The sequence below is a fragment of the Fulvia fulva genome, chromosome 11 (genome assembly GCF_020509005.1).
Source record: "Fulvia fulva chromosome 11, complete sequence".
Taxonomy (NCBI): domain Eukaryota; kingdom Fungi; phylum Ascomycota; class Dothideomycetes; order Mycosphaerellales; family Mycosphaerellaceae; genus Fulvia; species Fulvia fulva.
Window position 1 is genome coordinate 2,991,528 of NC_063022.1, and position 16,835 is coordinate 3,008,362.

Sequence of the window (16,835 nt, forward strand, 5' to 3'; positions counted from 1 at the left end):
CCGGTATATAGAGCGTAAGGATCTTATAGTCTAGATAGTAGTCCTTAAAACCCTAGTTTAAATAGCTTATATAGCCGTCCAAAATAAGTAACCTATAGCTACCTATAGAACGCGCCTCTATATACGCGTCAAAGTGCTTTAACTACTCGAGGCTAGGTACGTTGTTTGTCTATCTATTCTCGGAGACCGTAAGCTTCTAAATCCGCGGTATATCTACCTCTTTGTACTATACTTAAATATAGACGCGCCCTTTATAGATAATAAAGGGCGGGGTTGAGTAGCTAGTAGTATAGATACTTTAAATGACTATAACCTACTCTCTATTACTAGGCTAAGTAGTCGTAAGGCAAGAGCGTCGTTCTGAGCTAGTAACGACTTTTATAGAGCCAATTACGCCTATTTAAAAGCCCGTCTTATCGAAGTTATAGATATCCTCGTTATATACGCTATACTTAGTAATCGTCTCTTTTATAAGCTTGAACTAGGCGCTTATAACTTCTATATCTTCCTAGAGTATTCTCTAACGATCCTTCGCTCGGTTAAAGGCCGTTTTAAACTCGGTGAAGCGCGAAACGAACCTCTCTACCTAGTTCTTACCTACCGGATCCGCGTCGCGTTTACCGAGTAGCTTGTCCGCTATATCTACTACCTCGCTAAGGGTAGGCGCGAATCCTCGCGAATCGAGGTCGAGGATATATCGAATAATCGTCTATTCTTCGGTTAACGTAAGCTTATACTATATAGGGCGAGTATCGACGCGAGGAGTAATTCCGTAGTACCGGCTAGTTAGCGTCGAACAAGGTACGTAATATACTATAGCTACGCGTAGGAGACTCGGAAATTAACCCTAATGATAGGTAGAGAGGGTAAGAGCAATTCTGCCTTCTTTATTAGACGATTATATATTATGTTATTAAGACATAGTACGATAATTAAGAAGTTAGTTATACTAAGACAAAATTCCTAGCTTACTAGTATACCTAGCTTACTAGTGCTTTAAGTTATTCTAAATATTTTAGATAGTAATACTAGTTATATACTCTAGTTATATACTCTAGTTACGTAATTCCTAACAAATACTCTTCTAAGTATTAGCTCGACTAGGCTTTATACTAGGCTTACTAATATATAGAAAGGGAGTACTAGATATAGCTTTATTAAGAGCCTACTAGCTATATTATAGCTAGTACTATAAGATACTAGATCTAGTTATATATACCTTATAGCTTATTATAGAACTCTAAGCTTACTCGTATTTATCGCGATCCGAGCGTATATATAGGTAGTAGCCTAATATTAAAACTTAAGGTTACGTACGCTAAGAATCAGATAACTAATTAGTTACCTATAGCCTCTTTAAGAGTAATACTTATCTATTCTAGATAGATATATAACGTGCCTTACTACCGAGCGGGCTATACTACCGAGCGGGCCACTTTTACTAAGAACTATACTACTTCTATAGATATAGCTATATAACTACTATTATAGCGTATATTATCTTCAAACGAGGCCAAACTGACCTTAGCTGTCTAGGCCACGAAACGCGACGCGACAATCACGAATCGACTTACTATAAAGGTATACGACGCGTCTCGAACTACGCTAGGGTATCGATTGAATAGACGACCTCCTCGGGGTGACTACGAGCCTAATTCGAAGAAGCTTATAGAGCTAGAAGAGAGGGTAATACTTGAGTATATACTCGAGCTAGATCTTAGAGGTTTCCCGCTATTAAAGGCTAGTATATAAGTAATAGCCGATTCATTACTATAAGAGAAGGGTCTTAAGCCCGCTAGTCTTAATTAGATAGACAGGTTTATTAGGCGGTATCGTAAGCTAAAGGTTCGTATAACACGTAGATACGATCGTTAGCGAGCCCTAATAGAAGATCTAGACGTTATCGAGAAGTAGTTCTTGCTTATACGTAATATAAAGGAGAAGTATAGAATCCTTAACTAGGATACTAATAACTTCGACGAGACAGGGTTTATAATAGGTGTTATTACGTCTTAGAGCGTCGTTACGGGTTCAGAAAGGCGTAGTAGAAAGAGGAAGGTCGTTCAATAGGGCAATAGAGAGGGAGTAGAGAGATAGCGTATTAGATAGCTCTTATACGAAGCGAGATTATTAAGCTATATAAGTCTAACGAGGCCCTTATATAGCGGAAAGCACGAAAGCGTAAGTACATTCAGTCTAGAGGGTCTCTAACCTTCGATAAGGCCTCGTAATTAATATCTCTAGAGGATACTAGGAGGTAGAAAGTAAGTAGAGAGTCGCTAGATAGTGTTCGGCTAGTACTAAGGCTACGACGCTATAAGCGATATAGCGAGTTAGGGCACAACGTAGGTACCTATTAAGTAGACTCGCTAGATAGCAAAGAATATAAAGAGGAATCGTCCTCCTAGTAACGATTCTATAGGATGTCGTCGTGTTAAGATACCGTCGTAATTAAAGTAGAAGTAGTATAGTTCTTAGTAAAAGTAGCCCGCTCGGTAGTAAAGTATATTAGTCTACTTTTAAAACACCCTTTATAAGCCCTATTAAGAATATATAGGCCGTAGGTCAAGCATATAGGTATAGGTGTGTTATATAACTAGATCACGTGACTAGGGTATACTAGCCTATAGGCTAGTAAACATCCGGACACCTAGTATCTACCTATACTAACACTAGCGATACTATATATAGATATACGCTATCCTATTAGGTCCTTCTTTGTCTTTCGTATAATCCGCCGTCTTCTACTACTACGTAACTCGTACCTATATAATAAGCCCGTATAATAACTTTCTATACTTCTAACGTAATAGTTAGTATTAATATCGGCTATACTATAGCCTTTATTAACATAGTCTACTAAGCTTAATTTAATACGACTATATTAGTAACTTCTATAGTCTTTACTAGATCTAAGTAACTTTAGTAGATAAAGTAATATTAATAGGCTATTACCTTTAAAGCGGTAGTAATTAATTGAAACATTATTCTATTAACGTACTATTTAAGTCCTAGACTATATAATACGAGTCGTATCTACGACCGAGTTCAAAATTTAAAGAGAAAATCCCCGCGTACCCGGACGTAAAAATTCTTTAAAAGATCGCGAGCTTGCGCTCGGTATTCGTAATAAAGGTCGACGAATATTACTACGGTAGTACGTCGCGTCCCGGTAGTAAAATTTGTCGCGGTCTTATCGCCCGGGATAGACGGCAAATTACGCCCGTGTTCTTTACTACGCCGCGCCGGGTAGGCCCGCCGTACGTAGGCCGAAAACCGAGAATTTAAGAGAGAGAGAGAGAGGTAGTATCTCGAATAACCCGTCCTCTCCGAGAGTCTTCGACCGCCTCCGTCGTACGATATCCCGAGATTTAGTGTCTCGCTCTAGATTCGTAGCGAGAGCGCTTGCTTTATATAGCCGTCGTTATCCGAAGAGAGAGTCCGCCGCCTTCTCTCTTCTTTAGAGTAGTTCCGAGTGTCTTCGTTAATAGATATCCGGGCGTATCCTCCCTTCTCCTCTCTTCTCTTCCCTTCTTTATCGTACCGTACCCTAGGTTACCCGTCGCGTTATAAGTTTCGAATAGGCGTCGCTTTTCGTATTTATGGCTAAGCCGCGATTTAAGAGGGGGATTCGAGTTCGAGAGGGAGAGTCTTAGTGTCTCTTTGTCGTAGCGAAGGTACTTACGTCGTCCGCCGCGTAAAGGCGCTCTCCGTAGGACGACTTTAAAGCGGTAGTAATAGTAAGGTATTAACTATATCTTCCGGTAATAATATAGTAATACGGTAGTACGGTGGCAATATAGTTATTAACAGGGTCTCAGTACAACGGGAACGTAGGGGTCTATATAGTAGTAGTACTAGCGAAATAAACCCGAACGCACGGGGCAGTGCCAATGTTGTTGTTCGAACAGACACGGTTAATATTGCAGCCTGCCCTGACTACCGGCAAAAGCATGCCAACGCGACCAGCAGCACCCTTTCACATGACAGGCTGATGCCCTGCCAGCCACTCCTGCACCACTCCACGAAATTCCTCCGGCCGATACACAGCAAAAGTCTCCGAGAACCAATTGCCCTTTCGACGAGACACGACTCCCAAGTCTGCATAGAGCTGGTCGACGTACTGCCCACCTGTTAGTCAGCCGATCGGGCAGCATCCAGACAGCAGGGAGCCTTACCGAAAACCAGTCAAAAAGCGCAAACGGGACTTTTCTGCCGCAGAGATACCGTCTACGAATCCATGCACTCGTCTGAACGGCCTCCCATTGCCGCTGATCGTGTCCCGGAAGCTCCATCAATCCGAGCAAGTACGCTGTCGCCCATAGTGCCTGCGCTTCCAACACGATCGGCAGACCAGTGTTTCGCAGGAAGCCAATGTATGCGATGGAGCCATCGCCGTACTTCTCCGACGTCGGAACAAGGAATCTATACAACTGGTAGTCGTCCCCAGGCTGGACCTCATAGCCAGGCGGGCTGTGAGACAGCAAAGGCAGATCGCGGACCACTTTCTCCTCCGCTGACCGTCGAAGCTGGATGAAGGCTGAGCTCTTCCCACTGACAGTATCGGGCGGCCGCGGAAGCCCCAAGTCTTCGCATTCAACATCGTCGAATATGGAGTGATTGGCCTGCCAGCCAGTGGCGAAGATGAAAGCATCACTCGCCAAGCACACGCCGTTATCGAGCTCCACGTGGCCGCTAGAAAGCTTCTGCACCGATTGACGGTGGACTGTGATGAGCTTTGCGTCGTGGATGTAGTCCCACAGGTTGGGGCACGTCATCACGCCCAATGTGGCGGGACTCCAGAACGAAGACTCCAGTCCAAGATGAGGCTTCAATTTCTCCCCATTGCAACTACGGCCATAGTTGGCTGAGAGACACATCATCCAGGTAGTGACACGCCAATATGTCATGACAACCCAGTCAGCGATGGCTAGTCTGTGGGGTCCGTGGAAGCATCGGTACCACCAACTGCTTCTATCAAATACATTGGGTGAAAGCACCCCAAAGAAGCGGGTGTTGTTCAGGTTGAAGCTGGGAAGAAAGCCAAGCATTTTCACCGGTGTCATCATGGAGGGCCCTCCACCGTCTGGCCGGATGATCCACTGCACTCTCTTGCCCAGCTGCACGAGGTAGTACACTGCTTCGAAAGCTGATTTGGATCCTCCATATACCGTGACATCTTGCACAGCATCGTCAGTTAAGGCTTCTTGAGTCGCCAGTATGCCCAGTTCCTTGGAGTGGTAGATTTGCCCACGAAAGTCATCGCGAGGGACATCAGGTATAAATGGTCTTGATGTCAGGCCCGTTGCGACGATGAGTTTGTGGCAGTGAAGCGTGCGCGGCGTCTGAGAGGTCAAGATCCGCAAGCGCCATGGAATTGGCTGGTCCACCCTTTCGATCCTTTCTGCTTTGGTGTCGAGCAACGTGCGCCGGTGCAGATCAAATTTGGCCGCATATGCGTCGAGATAACGATATACTGCGGATCCAGGAATGGTATCATCACGCCCGATGCCTTCATGGTCCATGTTCAGATCCGAGAAGTGAAAAAGACCCCATCCCGCCTCACAGCGCAAGTTTGGATATAGTCGACTTTTGCTCCATGTTCCGCCGATGGTGGAGTCACTGTCGATGATCAAGAGGTTTGCGCTTGGCCGCACTTGGAGGAACGTCTTTGCTGCGATCAAGCCACTCCATCCTGCCCCAACCACGATCACATCAAACACATCGTCGTGTGCGGCATTTGTCCGCTCTTGCCGCATCACTACTTGAAGCTAAAGGTACGACAATGTCCACGGAAAATCAGCCCTCAATGCAGCCTCGCGAAGGAATGGTGAAAGTGCGCTCACGAGTTGAGCCCGATGATCCAGCTCGCAACACCCGCTGCTGATCGAGGAGGCCAAAGGTCGCGTATAGCTCGAAATGCCATTGCCTGCAATCCCCGATGCAACCTCTGTCTGCTGCGGAGAACCCTTGTCAAGGCATCAGGGCTACGATGCACCTTTTTCGTGGTGATGCTTTCCGAACGATGAGCTACAGCACGAATGCTTATACGGGGATCCTGGAGCCCAGCAAGGGCAAGGTTGTATCGTGCGGGGAAAACTGTCTCAGAGGAACTCAATTCGTTCCTGCTACCAGGCATGCTAAAAACCATGCCTTTGCTCGCCTGGGGAGTGTGTCGGTCCTACACATACCTGTCCCGTGAATTGCGCGCTACTGAGCAAACTTGTCACACACGAAGCGCTCGCGGCCTCATTCTCCAGACTGCTCGTCCCACATGGCCTCTCGTTGGCCTGAAATTCTCCTCCTCTGCTTGATCGCAGCTGCCAGTGGCAATTGGATCCTCTTTCTGACGACTGGTGGCCTCCAAGAACTGTCTGAGGAAGACATCAAGAGCTACATCGCAGAGGACTTGCGTGCTGCCACCCACTTCACATCCATCCCATGGCTGGATGCCATGCTAAAGCAGAATACTCTGGTGAATGTTGTGCTTCTCACTGCTTCGTCGCCCATCAGTGCCCAAACACGGCCCATGATGGCTTTTTTGCTTGAGGACATGACCGTGGCTATCGCAGTGCTGGTGAGAAGCTTACAGCGCCGCGAATTGACATCTGCGATGAGGCTGGCACTGTATGTCCCGCCCGACTGAAGTCCGATGTTAAAGAGAGCAATTTCCTGATGTCTTGACAGGCTTCTGTTCTGGCTTGCCTTGACGGCCAACCTGACTTCGGCCTTTGTTCTGCCTCTTTATAGTCTTGTGCACCTGAGAAGTCTCACAGGAGACAACACCTCTCGCATCACTGCTCGAAGACTGGATGGGGTTACAAGCACGTTCGGCGCACTGATAGGATTTGGACTTCCGGCTTTTATGTCCCTAGATCCTTTGCAGCACGGCGCATACTCTCAACTCCGATGGATAGCCGTGTCTACTGCGTTTCCGATGTGCGTCACTGTGGTTGAGTGTTTTCGTCACGCTATGTACTACGCCATTCCCGCCAATGGTCATGTCACTCTTCCAAAAGGCATCAGGGTGGCAGATGCGAGAAACGCATTCCTTCTATTGGGATCAGGTGCAGCGACAGCCCACGTCCTGACACGGAGACGTTTCTCACTCGGAATTGGAGAAGTTCTGGTGCCCACGCAACGGCTGGACATGGCAGCACACGAAAAGTTTGGCAAACTCATGGCTTTCATGCAAGCTGACTGCATTTTGACTAATGCCTGGATGATACTCTTGGCGATCATAGTCTCAACTGGTCAGTATCACAAGAAGTGGTATATGAATTGCCTATCGATCGGCGTGAGTACCTGGGCAATTGGACCGGGTGCAACTTTCGCATTCGTGTGGGCACTGCGGGAAGGAGATAGCGAAGGAATCTCAACGTCTGTAACGAAATCAACCGCGAGATAAGTATCGAGAAGGTCGCAGGAATATGTCTCATTCACTTTACTCGATTGAAGACTAGATTCAAGGGTGCAAGCGACATGCTGAAATGATCCTTCGACTCGTTCAGTAGAAGAGAACCGTCTTCCCCTGGTGCAAGACGCACATCGTGTGCCAATAAGACCTTTGCAGTCAAGGATCGAATCTCCATCATGGCCAAAGACTTCCCGATGCATTGGTAAGGCCCGTGCGCGAAGGGTACCCACGCATTGATGTTCTTAATGAGTTCGGGCTTGCTATACCAACGCTCTGGAATGAACGCCTCAGCTTGCACATACGCGGATGCGTCTAGGCTGTTATCAGCATATCAATATAATGTGGCTTCGGCGTACTCACCGCGATGAACACTGAAAGTCGGAAGCTGTATGTTCGTGTTACCGGGGATGTAGATCTCTCCGACTTGCAGCCCTTGTGGTGGAGTGAGGCGAAAGACACCGCTGGGTCCAGGAGGGAAGAGTCTCAATGCCTCCTTGATGCATGCATTTAGGTGCTTGCAGCTATTGATGTCGACATCCGACCACGATTCAACTCCTTGGATGCATGCTCCAAGTTCCTCTCGGATTATCAGTACATGGTCGGGATGCTTTGCCAAGAGATAAAAGAGATATATCATGGCAGATGCACTCGTTTCGCTGCCTGCCGTGATAAGTAGTCTGGCGTCCACTCTGAATAGGGCGTTGGTCGCTGGATCTGGCTCATGCTCGTAGATCCTGTGGAGCCAAGACACCATACTCCGGCTGCTTGGATGGTCCGCATCTTTACCAAGATAAAAGTTGGATCGCACTGCGTTCTCCAACTCTCGGTTGGTAAAGGCATGGAAATCTGCCAGCGGATTGCCTGGTATGAGCTTCAAGAGACGAATGAACCTGAAGATCGTCAGAAATGATCAGTATCGACATACACAGCAGCACGAACCAAGGGGGCAGCACCAGACCCAGTATTTCCATACCACTCGAGAGGACTTCGACCATAGCAGCAGCTTCTCCGCTACCGGTAAGAGCATCATGCTTGCCAAACACGGTGGCCTGCATGACGAGGAACATGTGAATCGAGATCCAGTACGTTATATTCATGGGAACGCCCTCGAGCTCGGTGATACGTTGCACGAACTTGCGATTCACAGGTTGAATCTCCCTGTCATAAGAACGTAGAGCGCTGACCGAAAAGGCTGGCGCCCAAAGCCTTCGTTTCGCTTCATGCTTTGCTGGGTCTCGCTCCTCGTGAAGAGAGTGATGGGGGTAGTCGATGTCGTACCAAGCTCCTTTGACTGTGGTAGCATTGTATCCCAGCACCGGCTCCACGAAGGTAGGATCTGATATGGAGAGATGGGTTGCGCCAGTGCGTACAATCCGGCCGTATCGTCTGGCACGTCCATCAGCATACGGCAGCTATAGTATCGCATGAGTAACACAAACCGGTGCAAATCCTGCAGCCTTTGGTACTGGTTCAGCTTCTTGCCGACATGGAAAGCCAACCAAAAATCGGTCAAGCGTGCGGAAAATGGGCCAGGAAACCGGTTCAAGGGTGACAAGAATAGGCGATAGAGGATCGTACTCAACACAGCACCGCCGACGAGAGAGCCACCATGGAATGTAGCAATGTAGATGGAATCCGCTGGAGATTTTGCAAGCCATCGATACAAGAAGTACGGATAGAACGCAGTGATCGCAAACGAGATGCCGAGAAGGCTGTACAAATGGCGGTGGTACTCGTAACGTTGAAAGTACACGGTGTGGACCACCACGCCCCCAAGAGCGATGGAAAGTGCTGTTTGCGAGCTGCTCATTGAGTCCTCATACATGACCGCCATCATAGTGGTCGCGGGCGTATTTCACGACAGAGAGTAACACAAGACGTGGTCACACTTCGAAAGCTGTGATGCTCTCACCTGGGTGTTCAGTTACGCCGGGTGCTAATGCAAAGCTTCAACTGCCGATGGCCCATGCAAATGCACGAACATCAGAGGCCGACGTTGTGCATCATGGCATGCACTGAGACAGGTGTCCCGGTCATCTCAAACGTCGCCCTGGGCTTCAATCTGGTGCACTAAAATACATGTTCTGCCCCGCACAATACAATATTCCTCGGCAGGTTGAGCTTCGAACTTTCTTTCCGAGGGGCCTGTGTACCCTTGTTAATGGATTCTGGATCAGGCTCCCTAGCCTCGGCGGAAATGGACGTCATGGAACTAGAGTCTTGAAAAGGTTCCGCCGACAAGGACATGCGAGATTTGTTGGCCTTTGCCATGTGCTATGATCTCGTAGCGTGACCTCCCTAGTCGAAGCTTGTCGTTCCTTCACACCACCCCGGAGGCCAAACGAACGGGGTACGGCCGTGCAGTCCCTTTGCACCTTCTCTCGACCAGAGTTTCTTCAAAGTCAGCTTGTCCCCTGCCAACTGCGTCCTCATCTGATACGTCAACGACAGGCACGTGGGGGTCGCATGGACATGAACTTACACCTCGAACAGGTATATGTATTGAGGCTGAAGTGCTGGTCTAACGCAACCTAAATTCTGTCGACGAGGTTGCAAAGGGCCATATAGGCAACCACGTGAACTCACCCCACAACACCAGCGGCCGTATGTGGGGTTACAGGCGTGTGCGATGTAAGTTCATTTACCGATCGATAAGCTCGTTCAGTGATGATATATGAAAATACTGACCAGGGCGTGTCCGGTGCGTGCGAATCTACCTCCTTCTCAGGCGATTCGCGATCAGACCCCTCCCTTCCTAGAATGGCTTAGTGTCAGGGTCTAGTCTCTAGGCGAAGCGCCTAAAATAAACATAGTAGATTCGGTCGCTTTCGCCTTACAAAGCCCGCTAAGACAATAACACCTTCTAGAATAATATAATAATAGCGTATAGTAAGCCTTCTCTCGAGAAGAGGTTTCTCGGAAAGTATATAAAGATAAGATATAAGTTATTATATTTATTAAAGCCGCCTCCGTAAGCTATAAAAATAATGAGCGATAAATACCTAGGGTTATTTTCGAGTTATATAAAAGCTAGCTATTCCGAGCGATAGTAATACTATTATTAGCTATATATAACTAAATATGTAACGGCATCCTATCTCCTCGTTATATAGAATAAGCTCTAAGTCTCGGCTCTAAAATAAATAGCTTATACGTTATACTATAGCCTCCGAGAGTACGTAAGTAAAGTATAAGCCGAATTTATCTAGATCTACTCCTTTACTCTTAGACTCTCGTAAGCTCGAGGCGGAACTACCTTTAAGTAATACGTAGTATAAGAAGGAGATTAGTACGAATAACGTTCCTCGCGCGTATATTTACGCGTACGACACTAAGGCCTAATTAAGTATAGCGAATAATAAGTATTAGCTATACTATAGTAATATATAAGCTTATAAATACTCGAGTATAGGTAGTAGCGTTAGCGAGAAGGAAGTAGAGCTCTATTACTAGCTCTAGATAAGCGCTGAGCCGCGCTCTTATTAACTAAGTGAACTATTTCCTAAAGCTACGTTCTTACTAGTCGTTCTAAAGAGAGCTTATAACTATAGATTATGACGTAGTAAGAGAGTAGTACTAAGGGTAATTGTAAGTAGGCTATATTTAGTATAGAGAAGTACTTAGCCGTGCTCTTATTAGTATATTTTACTTCGTAATAACGTAACCTAATCTTATATAACAAGCTCCTTAAGCGCTCCTATATAGTAGGATAATAACTAAATACTGAAGTAGAATATTACTCGTATAGCTTATTACTTAGCTATACTATTTTATAATCACTATATAATATTATATTTTTAGTTGAATTTAAGTTTAGGGATAACTACTTTAAGTTACTAGAAATATATAACCTACTATACTATACCTATTAACGAACTTATAGTTACGTACTATCCGTACATTTCGTACTATCTATAGACTTTAGGTAGTTAACATATATTAAGTAACGTAAAGTACTAGTAAGCTAGAAACACTAGTAAGCTAGGAATTTTGTCTTAGTACGACTAACTCGTATTCTTTATTAATCGTTCTCACTACTATTAAATAGAGAACTAGTGAACTTAATACTCTTATCCGATTTAGATTTATTCTCTTTGTCTTCCTAGTATATTTATACGTTATCGCCAGTCCGACCGTAGTTACTATACTACCGTCTACTTAGCTAGCCCTCTTTTATACCCTCTGACCTACGACTCTTCTTTGACTATTCTATAGCCTTTAACGACTCGACGACTACCTATAACGAGCCAACTCTATACTCTAAGACCCCGCCGTACTAGAGACGCTTTCGTTTACGAGATCGGCGCTTTATAAGAGTCTTAAATTATCGTTTAAGCTTAGAGTTACGAGCTCTAAGAAGCGTATTCTCTTATAGTATTACTTCGCCGCCTTTTATAAGCTAAGAGAAGCTATTATAAGCTGTTTTAGAGTTGCTTAGTATAGCGTCGTATATAAGCTTAGATTACGACGTAAACTCCTTCGAATTACTTAGAGTTTAAGACTACTATAATGTTGTCTAAAGCGGGGGTAGTCCTAGCGGAGTTCGTAGGCGTATATTAAGGCGATCAAATACTACTTACGCGTTAATAGGAACTAACCCTATAGTATCAAAGGCCTTCTTATAGTTTAACGCAATAAACACGTCGAAAAACGCGTCTTTAAACGCCGGAAGGAAGGTTTCTTTATTAATATAGAAGACGCGCTAACGCGCTAAGTCCCGTACGCGTTATAAGTACTTTAGCTCTAATAGCGTAAAACAAACCACGTTAAGAGGCTATAGGATATACGACGAATACGCCGGTATATAGAGCGTAAGGATCTTATAGTCTAGATAGTAGTCCTTAAAACCCTAGTTTAAATAGCTTATATAGCCGTCCAAAATAAGTAACCTATAGCTACCTATAGAACGCGCCTCTATATACGCGTCAAAGTGCTTTAACTACTCGAGGCTAGGTACGTTGTTTGTCTATCTATTCTCGGAGACCGTAAGCTTCTAAATCCGCGGTATATCTACCTCTTCGTACTATACTTAAATATAGACGCGCCCTTTATAGATAATAAAGGGCGGGGTTGAGTAGCTAGTAGTATAGATACTTTAAATGACTATAACCTACTCTCTATTACTAGGCTAAGTAGTCGTAGGGCAAGAGCGTCGTTCTGAGCTAGTAACGACTTTTATAGAGCCAATTACGCCTATTTAAAAGCCCGTCTTATCGAAGTTATAGATATCCTCGTTATATACGCTATACTTAGTAATCGTCTCTTTTATAAGCTTGAACTAGGCGCTTATAACTTCTATATCTTCCTAGAGTATTCTCTAACGATCCTTCGCTCGGTTAAAGGCCGTTTTAAACTCGGTGAAGCGCGAAACGAATCTCTCTACCTAGTTCTTACCTACCGGATCCGCGTCGCGTTTACCGAGTAGCTTGTCCGCTATATCTACTACCTCGCTAAGGGTAGGCCCGGATCCTCGCGAATCGAGGTCGAGGATATATCGAACAATTGTCTATTCTTCGGTTAACGTAAGTTTATACTAGATAGGGCGAGTATCGACGCGAGGAGTAATTCCGTAGTACCGGCTAGTTAGCGTCGAATAAGGTACGTAATATACTATAGCTACGCGTAGGAGACTCGGAAATTGGCCCTAACGAGAGGTAGAGAGGGTAAGAGCAATTCTGCCTTCTTTATTAGACGATTATATATTATGTTATTAAGACATAGTACGATAATTAAGAAGTTAGTCATACTAAGACAAAATTCCTAGCTTACTAGTATTCCTAGCTTACTAGTACTTTACGTTATAGCGTATATCTTATATCTATAGAAGGGCTAGTATATAGAGTTTAATACCGCTACGCTTACTATTAGAGGTTTATAACTATCGCGATCTAAGCCTATATATAGGTAATAGCCTATTATCAAAACTTTAGGCTACGTACGCTAAGAATTAGGTAACTAATTAGTTATATATAGCCTCTTTAAGAGTAATACTTATCTATTCTAGATAGATATATATAATATATAATCTACTTTTAAAACACCCTATATAAGCCCGTATAATAACTTTCTATATAAATAACGTAATAGTTATAAGCCCGACTAGCGCTTACTAATATTTACTACGATAAGGAAGCCCTAAAGTAGAGTTTATATTGTCGTAATACTACTACTATAACTAGTATAGTAGTACCCCCTAGGCCTAGTAAACCCGCGTAGAACTTTTACTAGCCTATAACCTATCCGTAGTTATAGCTACTTCCGAGATATCCGGGGTAACTACCGGTACTCTACCTTAGAGTACTGTAGTTCTAAAGAGCTATAACTTATAGGATAAGTTTAACCGTTAGCTAGAGCTCTATATAGAGTCTTTAAATATCTAGAAGTATATAGATCCTTACTAACTAAGTAACGAGCTAATAGAGCCTACTTACTTAATATTTCAGGAAATCTAATAAGTATATATAGTAGGAGATGCTATAGCGAGAGACCTTATTAAGCTACGGTAAATAGATATAGACCGTAAGTAATAAATATACGATATCTTTGTAGTTATACGGTCTAAGCTTATTACCTACCTTATCTATATTATAACCGAGTTAGAATAAGAGCTTATATATAGCCGGACTACCCTTAGAGCGAAATACTAGGCTCTTAAGAATTAGTATAGCCTAGATAATATACTACGTAATCGGTAGTTTATAGTTAAGCTATCTAGGCTATAAAAAGCTAGCGTACGTAAAATTAATAATTAGTACTTAGACTAGTTAGTTTTATAGACTAAGATACTAAAGTATAACTATACCGAGTACGACGACCTTAGTAGATACTTCCTACTTAATATTTAGTAGAAGTAGGCTCTAGCCTACGGTACTTCTCTATATAACGAGTAGAAGCGGGACAAAATATTACTATAAAAGCTTACTAAGCGTTACCTCGAGTAGATACGCAATACCGTACTAGTAATAACTAACGGTCGATTAGTCTTTATAACCTTCTCCGGAGAAACCTTAGTAGAGGATAAAACGGTATCTATAGTAGAGAGTACTAGTTAAAAGGAGGGTAATAATAACCGTAGTAGTAGCCGCGGTAATAAGGGCCGTAGTAGTAGCCGCGGCGATAAGGATAAGAATAAGAACAATGATAATAATAATAGGCTAAGTAGCTACTAGAACATTACCGGCAAGCCTAAGGATACCTATTATAAGGGCCTATTCTTATACGATATAATTAACCCTAATAAGCACCTAGTAAAGGATTAGTGCTTAGAGTAGTAGAAGAAGTACTAGAAAAACTTTATTCACTACTACTTTATAATAGTAGCCTTAGTATAAGGCTATCTATATATAATATTAGGGATAGGGATAAGGTAGTATCCCTACTTAGTCTAGACATATCGGGAGCCTTTAACTACGTATTATACCCGTAGCTACTCTATATCTTAAGGTCAAAAGGACTCCCTAAGTAGCTTATTAACTTTATACGGTCCTACTTCTAAAACCGTAGTACGTTAATTCTAGTCGGTTAGTATAAAAGCCTATTTTAAGTAGTCTATACTAGAATCCCGTAAGGCTTAACGCTAGTACCTATCCTATTCCTCTTCTTTATAGCGACGCTACTCCTAGCCCTAGAATCCTAGAACACCGCTACGAGCGGCTTCGTAGACGATATAAACATCCTAGCGTAGTCGTCCTCGACTAAGGAGAACTATAGCCTACTAGAAGAGAAGTATAAGATCTACGAGGACTAGGCTAGAAGGTATAGGACTCGGTTTACTCTAGAAAAGTATAACCTAATACACTTTACGCGCCGGCTACGGTTCTATAATATATAAGCTTCTATCTAGATATAGGGGTATATAACTAACCCGGTAAATTAGCTTAGGATCCTCGGACTATAGGTAGACCCGGCGCTACGGTAGAGGAAGTACGTAAAGGCAATATTACGGAAAGCTAAACAGAATATAGTATTATACTAGAGGCTTACTACGTCTATATAGGGGGCGGACTTTCGGTATTTACGACTTCTATATACGGCTATTATACGGCTAGTCCTTACCTATAGTAGCTAAGTATAGTCCTTAGGCGAGAGGGCCTACCTATAAACGGGACTCGTTACGCCGTTAGCGAAGATCTAAAACTAATGCCTAAGGAAGGTTACCGGGGTATATAAGTCGATACTAATAAGGATACTTAAGTACGAGACCGCTATACCGCCGATCGACCTATATATCTAGGGACTACGGACCTCCTACTTAGGTAAGTTAGTATAGTACCTAGTATAGAAGGTTATTACTAGTATAGTCGTAAGGGCCCGCGAATTAGTACTAGCGTATAAGGGTATTTGACCCGGGACCGAGCCGAACTACCGGGTAAGGGACGAATAGCTAGTAATATAATAGGAGGGTAAGAAAACGTTTATAGAGTAACTATAGAAAGAGAGGTAGAACAACTAGGCTATAGGGTATAGTAGACGCCCTTAGCTAGCGGGACAACCTAAGGAATAGTTAGCTATAAAATCCGCGGTTAAGTACCCCCTAAAGCTTATCTACTACCGCCTTACGAGGGTATAGAGTAGTATAATAACCTAACTACGAAGCGAACATATCGGTCTCTAAGGGTACCTATTATAGAGGAAGGTTCTAGAATATACGAATACTAGCTACCCCTACGGCTATTACTTCTAGAATATACGGTACGTACTTCTCGTCTATCCGAGGTAGTCGCTAGGAAGGGGGAGGTAGATAGTAAAGGCGAGGAACCGGACGATTAGGGCACTTCTTAATAACGTTAAGGACCTACGGCGTATTACGAACTAGATACTAGAGAAGGACTAGCTAGAACAGTACCGCCTAGTAGGAGTAGTATAGGAAGAGAGGACACGGCGTAGCGTAACGAGACCGGCTAGGAGCGGGGGCTAACGGAGTAGTAATATAGACTACGTACGTTTAGAGGGAAAGCTAATCTAGATAAGGAGAAGTTAGTCGCGGGAAGGGTTTTTATCTATTCGGGTTTCCCTTTATATATAATAATACATATATACCTATATAGGCCGAATAGGGTCCTAGAATAGGGGAATAATAAATCTTTCTATAATATTAGGGTCCTTCGGACTATACCGGACGTAGAGAAGCCGTACGTAATATATACTACTACTTATCTACGAAGTCCCGGCCTTAAGAAATAAAGTAAGCTTTAGTTTATCTACGATTTGGAGAGTCGTAGGCGTAGTATATACTACGATATCCCTACTCTTATAGTTCTAAAGCTTCCTATCGTTATAATCTATATACGCTAAAATAGAGCCTTAAAACGATTCCGTAAGCGACTCGCCTAAGCCTCGCCTAAGCCCTAGAACCTAATAGCGGTTACGTAGAGAAGCTCTTATTATAAGGAGAGAAGTATTACGAGAAGAGATCGAA

At 43.9% G+C, this 16,835-nt stretch overlaps 3 protein-coding genes across 3 annotated transcripts; 1 reads left to right on the top strand and 2 right to left on the bottom strand.

Moving 5' to 3' along the window:
* Nucleotides 1–3,979: 3,979 nt before the first annotated feature.
* On the bottom strand, nucleotides 3,980–5,759 carry CLAFUR5_13275 (FAD-dependent monooxygenase DEP4; the record flags this gene model as incomplete). Its single annotated transcript, XM_047912423.1, has 2 exons — nucleotides 3,980–4,123; nucleotides 4,179–5,759. The coding sequence occupies 2 exons, from the start codon at nucleotides 5,757–5,759 to the stop codon at nucleotides 3,980–3,982; spliced, it is 1,725 nt and encodes a 574-aa protein (XP_047768394.1).
* Nucleotides 5,760–6,274: 515 nt separating this feature from the next.
* On the top strand, nucleotides 6,275–7,408 carry CLAFUR5_13276 (uncharacterized protein; the record flags this gene model as incomplete). Its single annotated transcript, XM_047912424.1, has 2 exons — nucleotides 6,275–6,627; nucleotides 6,688–7,408. 2 exons carry the CDS (start codon nucleotides 6,275–6,277, stop codon nucleotides 7,406–7,408), a joined length of 1,074 nt encoding a protein of 357 aa, XP_047768397.1.
* Nucleotides 7,409–7,439: 31 nt separating this feature from the next.
* CLAFUR5_13277 (Cytochrome P450 monooxygenase lcsK) lies at nucleotides 7,440–9,254 on the bottom strand (the record flags this gene model as incomplete). The annotated part of the gene is made up of 4 exons (XM_047912425.1): nucleotides 7,440–7,729; nucleotides 7,778–8,307; nucleotides 8,357–8,803; nucleotides 8,857–9,254. The coding sequence occupies 4 exons, from the start codon at nucleotides 9,252–9,254 to the stop codon at nucleotides 7,440–7,442; spliced, it is 1,665 nt and encodes a 554-aa protein (XP_047768396.1).
* Between the last annotated feature and the right edge of the window lie 7,581 nt (nucleotides 9,255–16,835).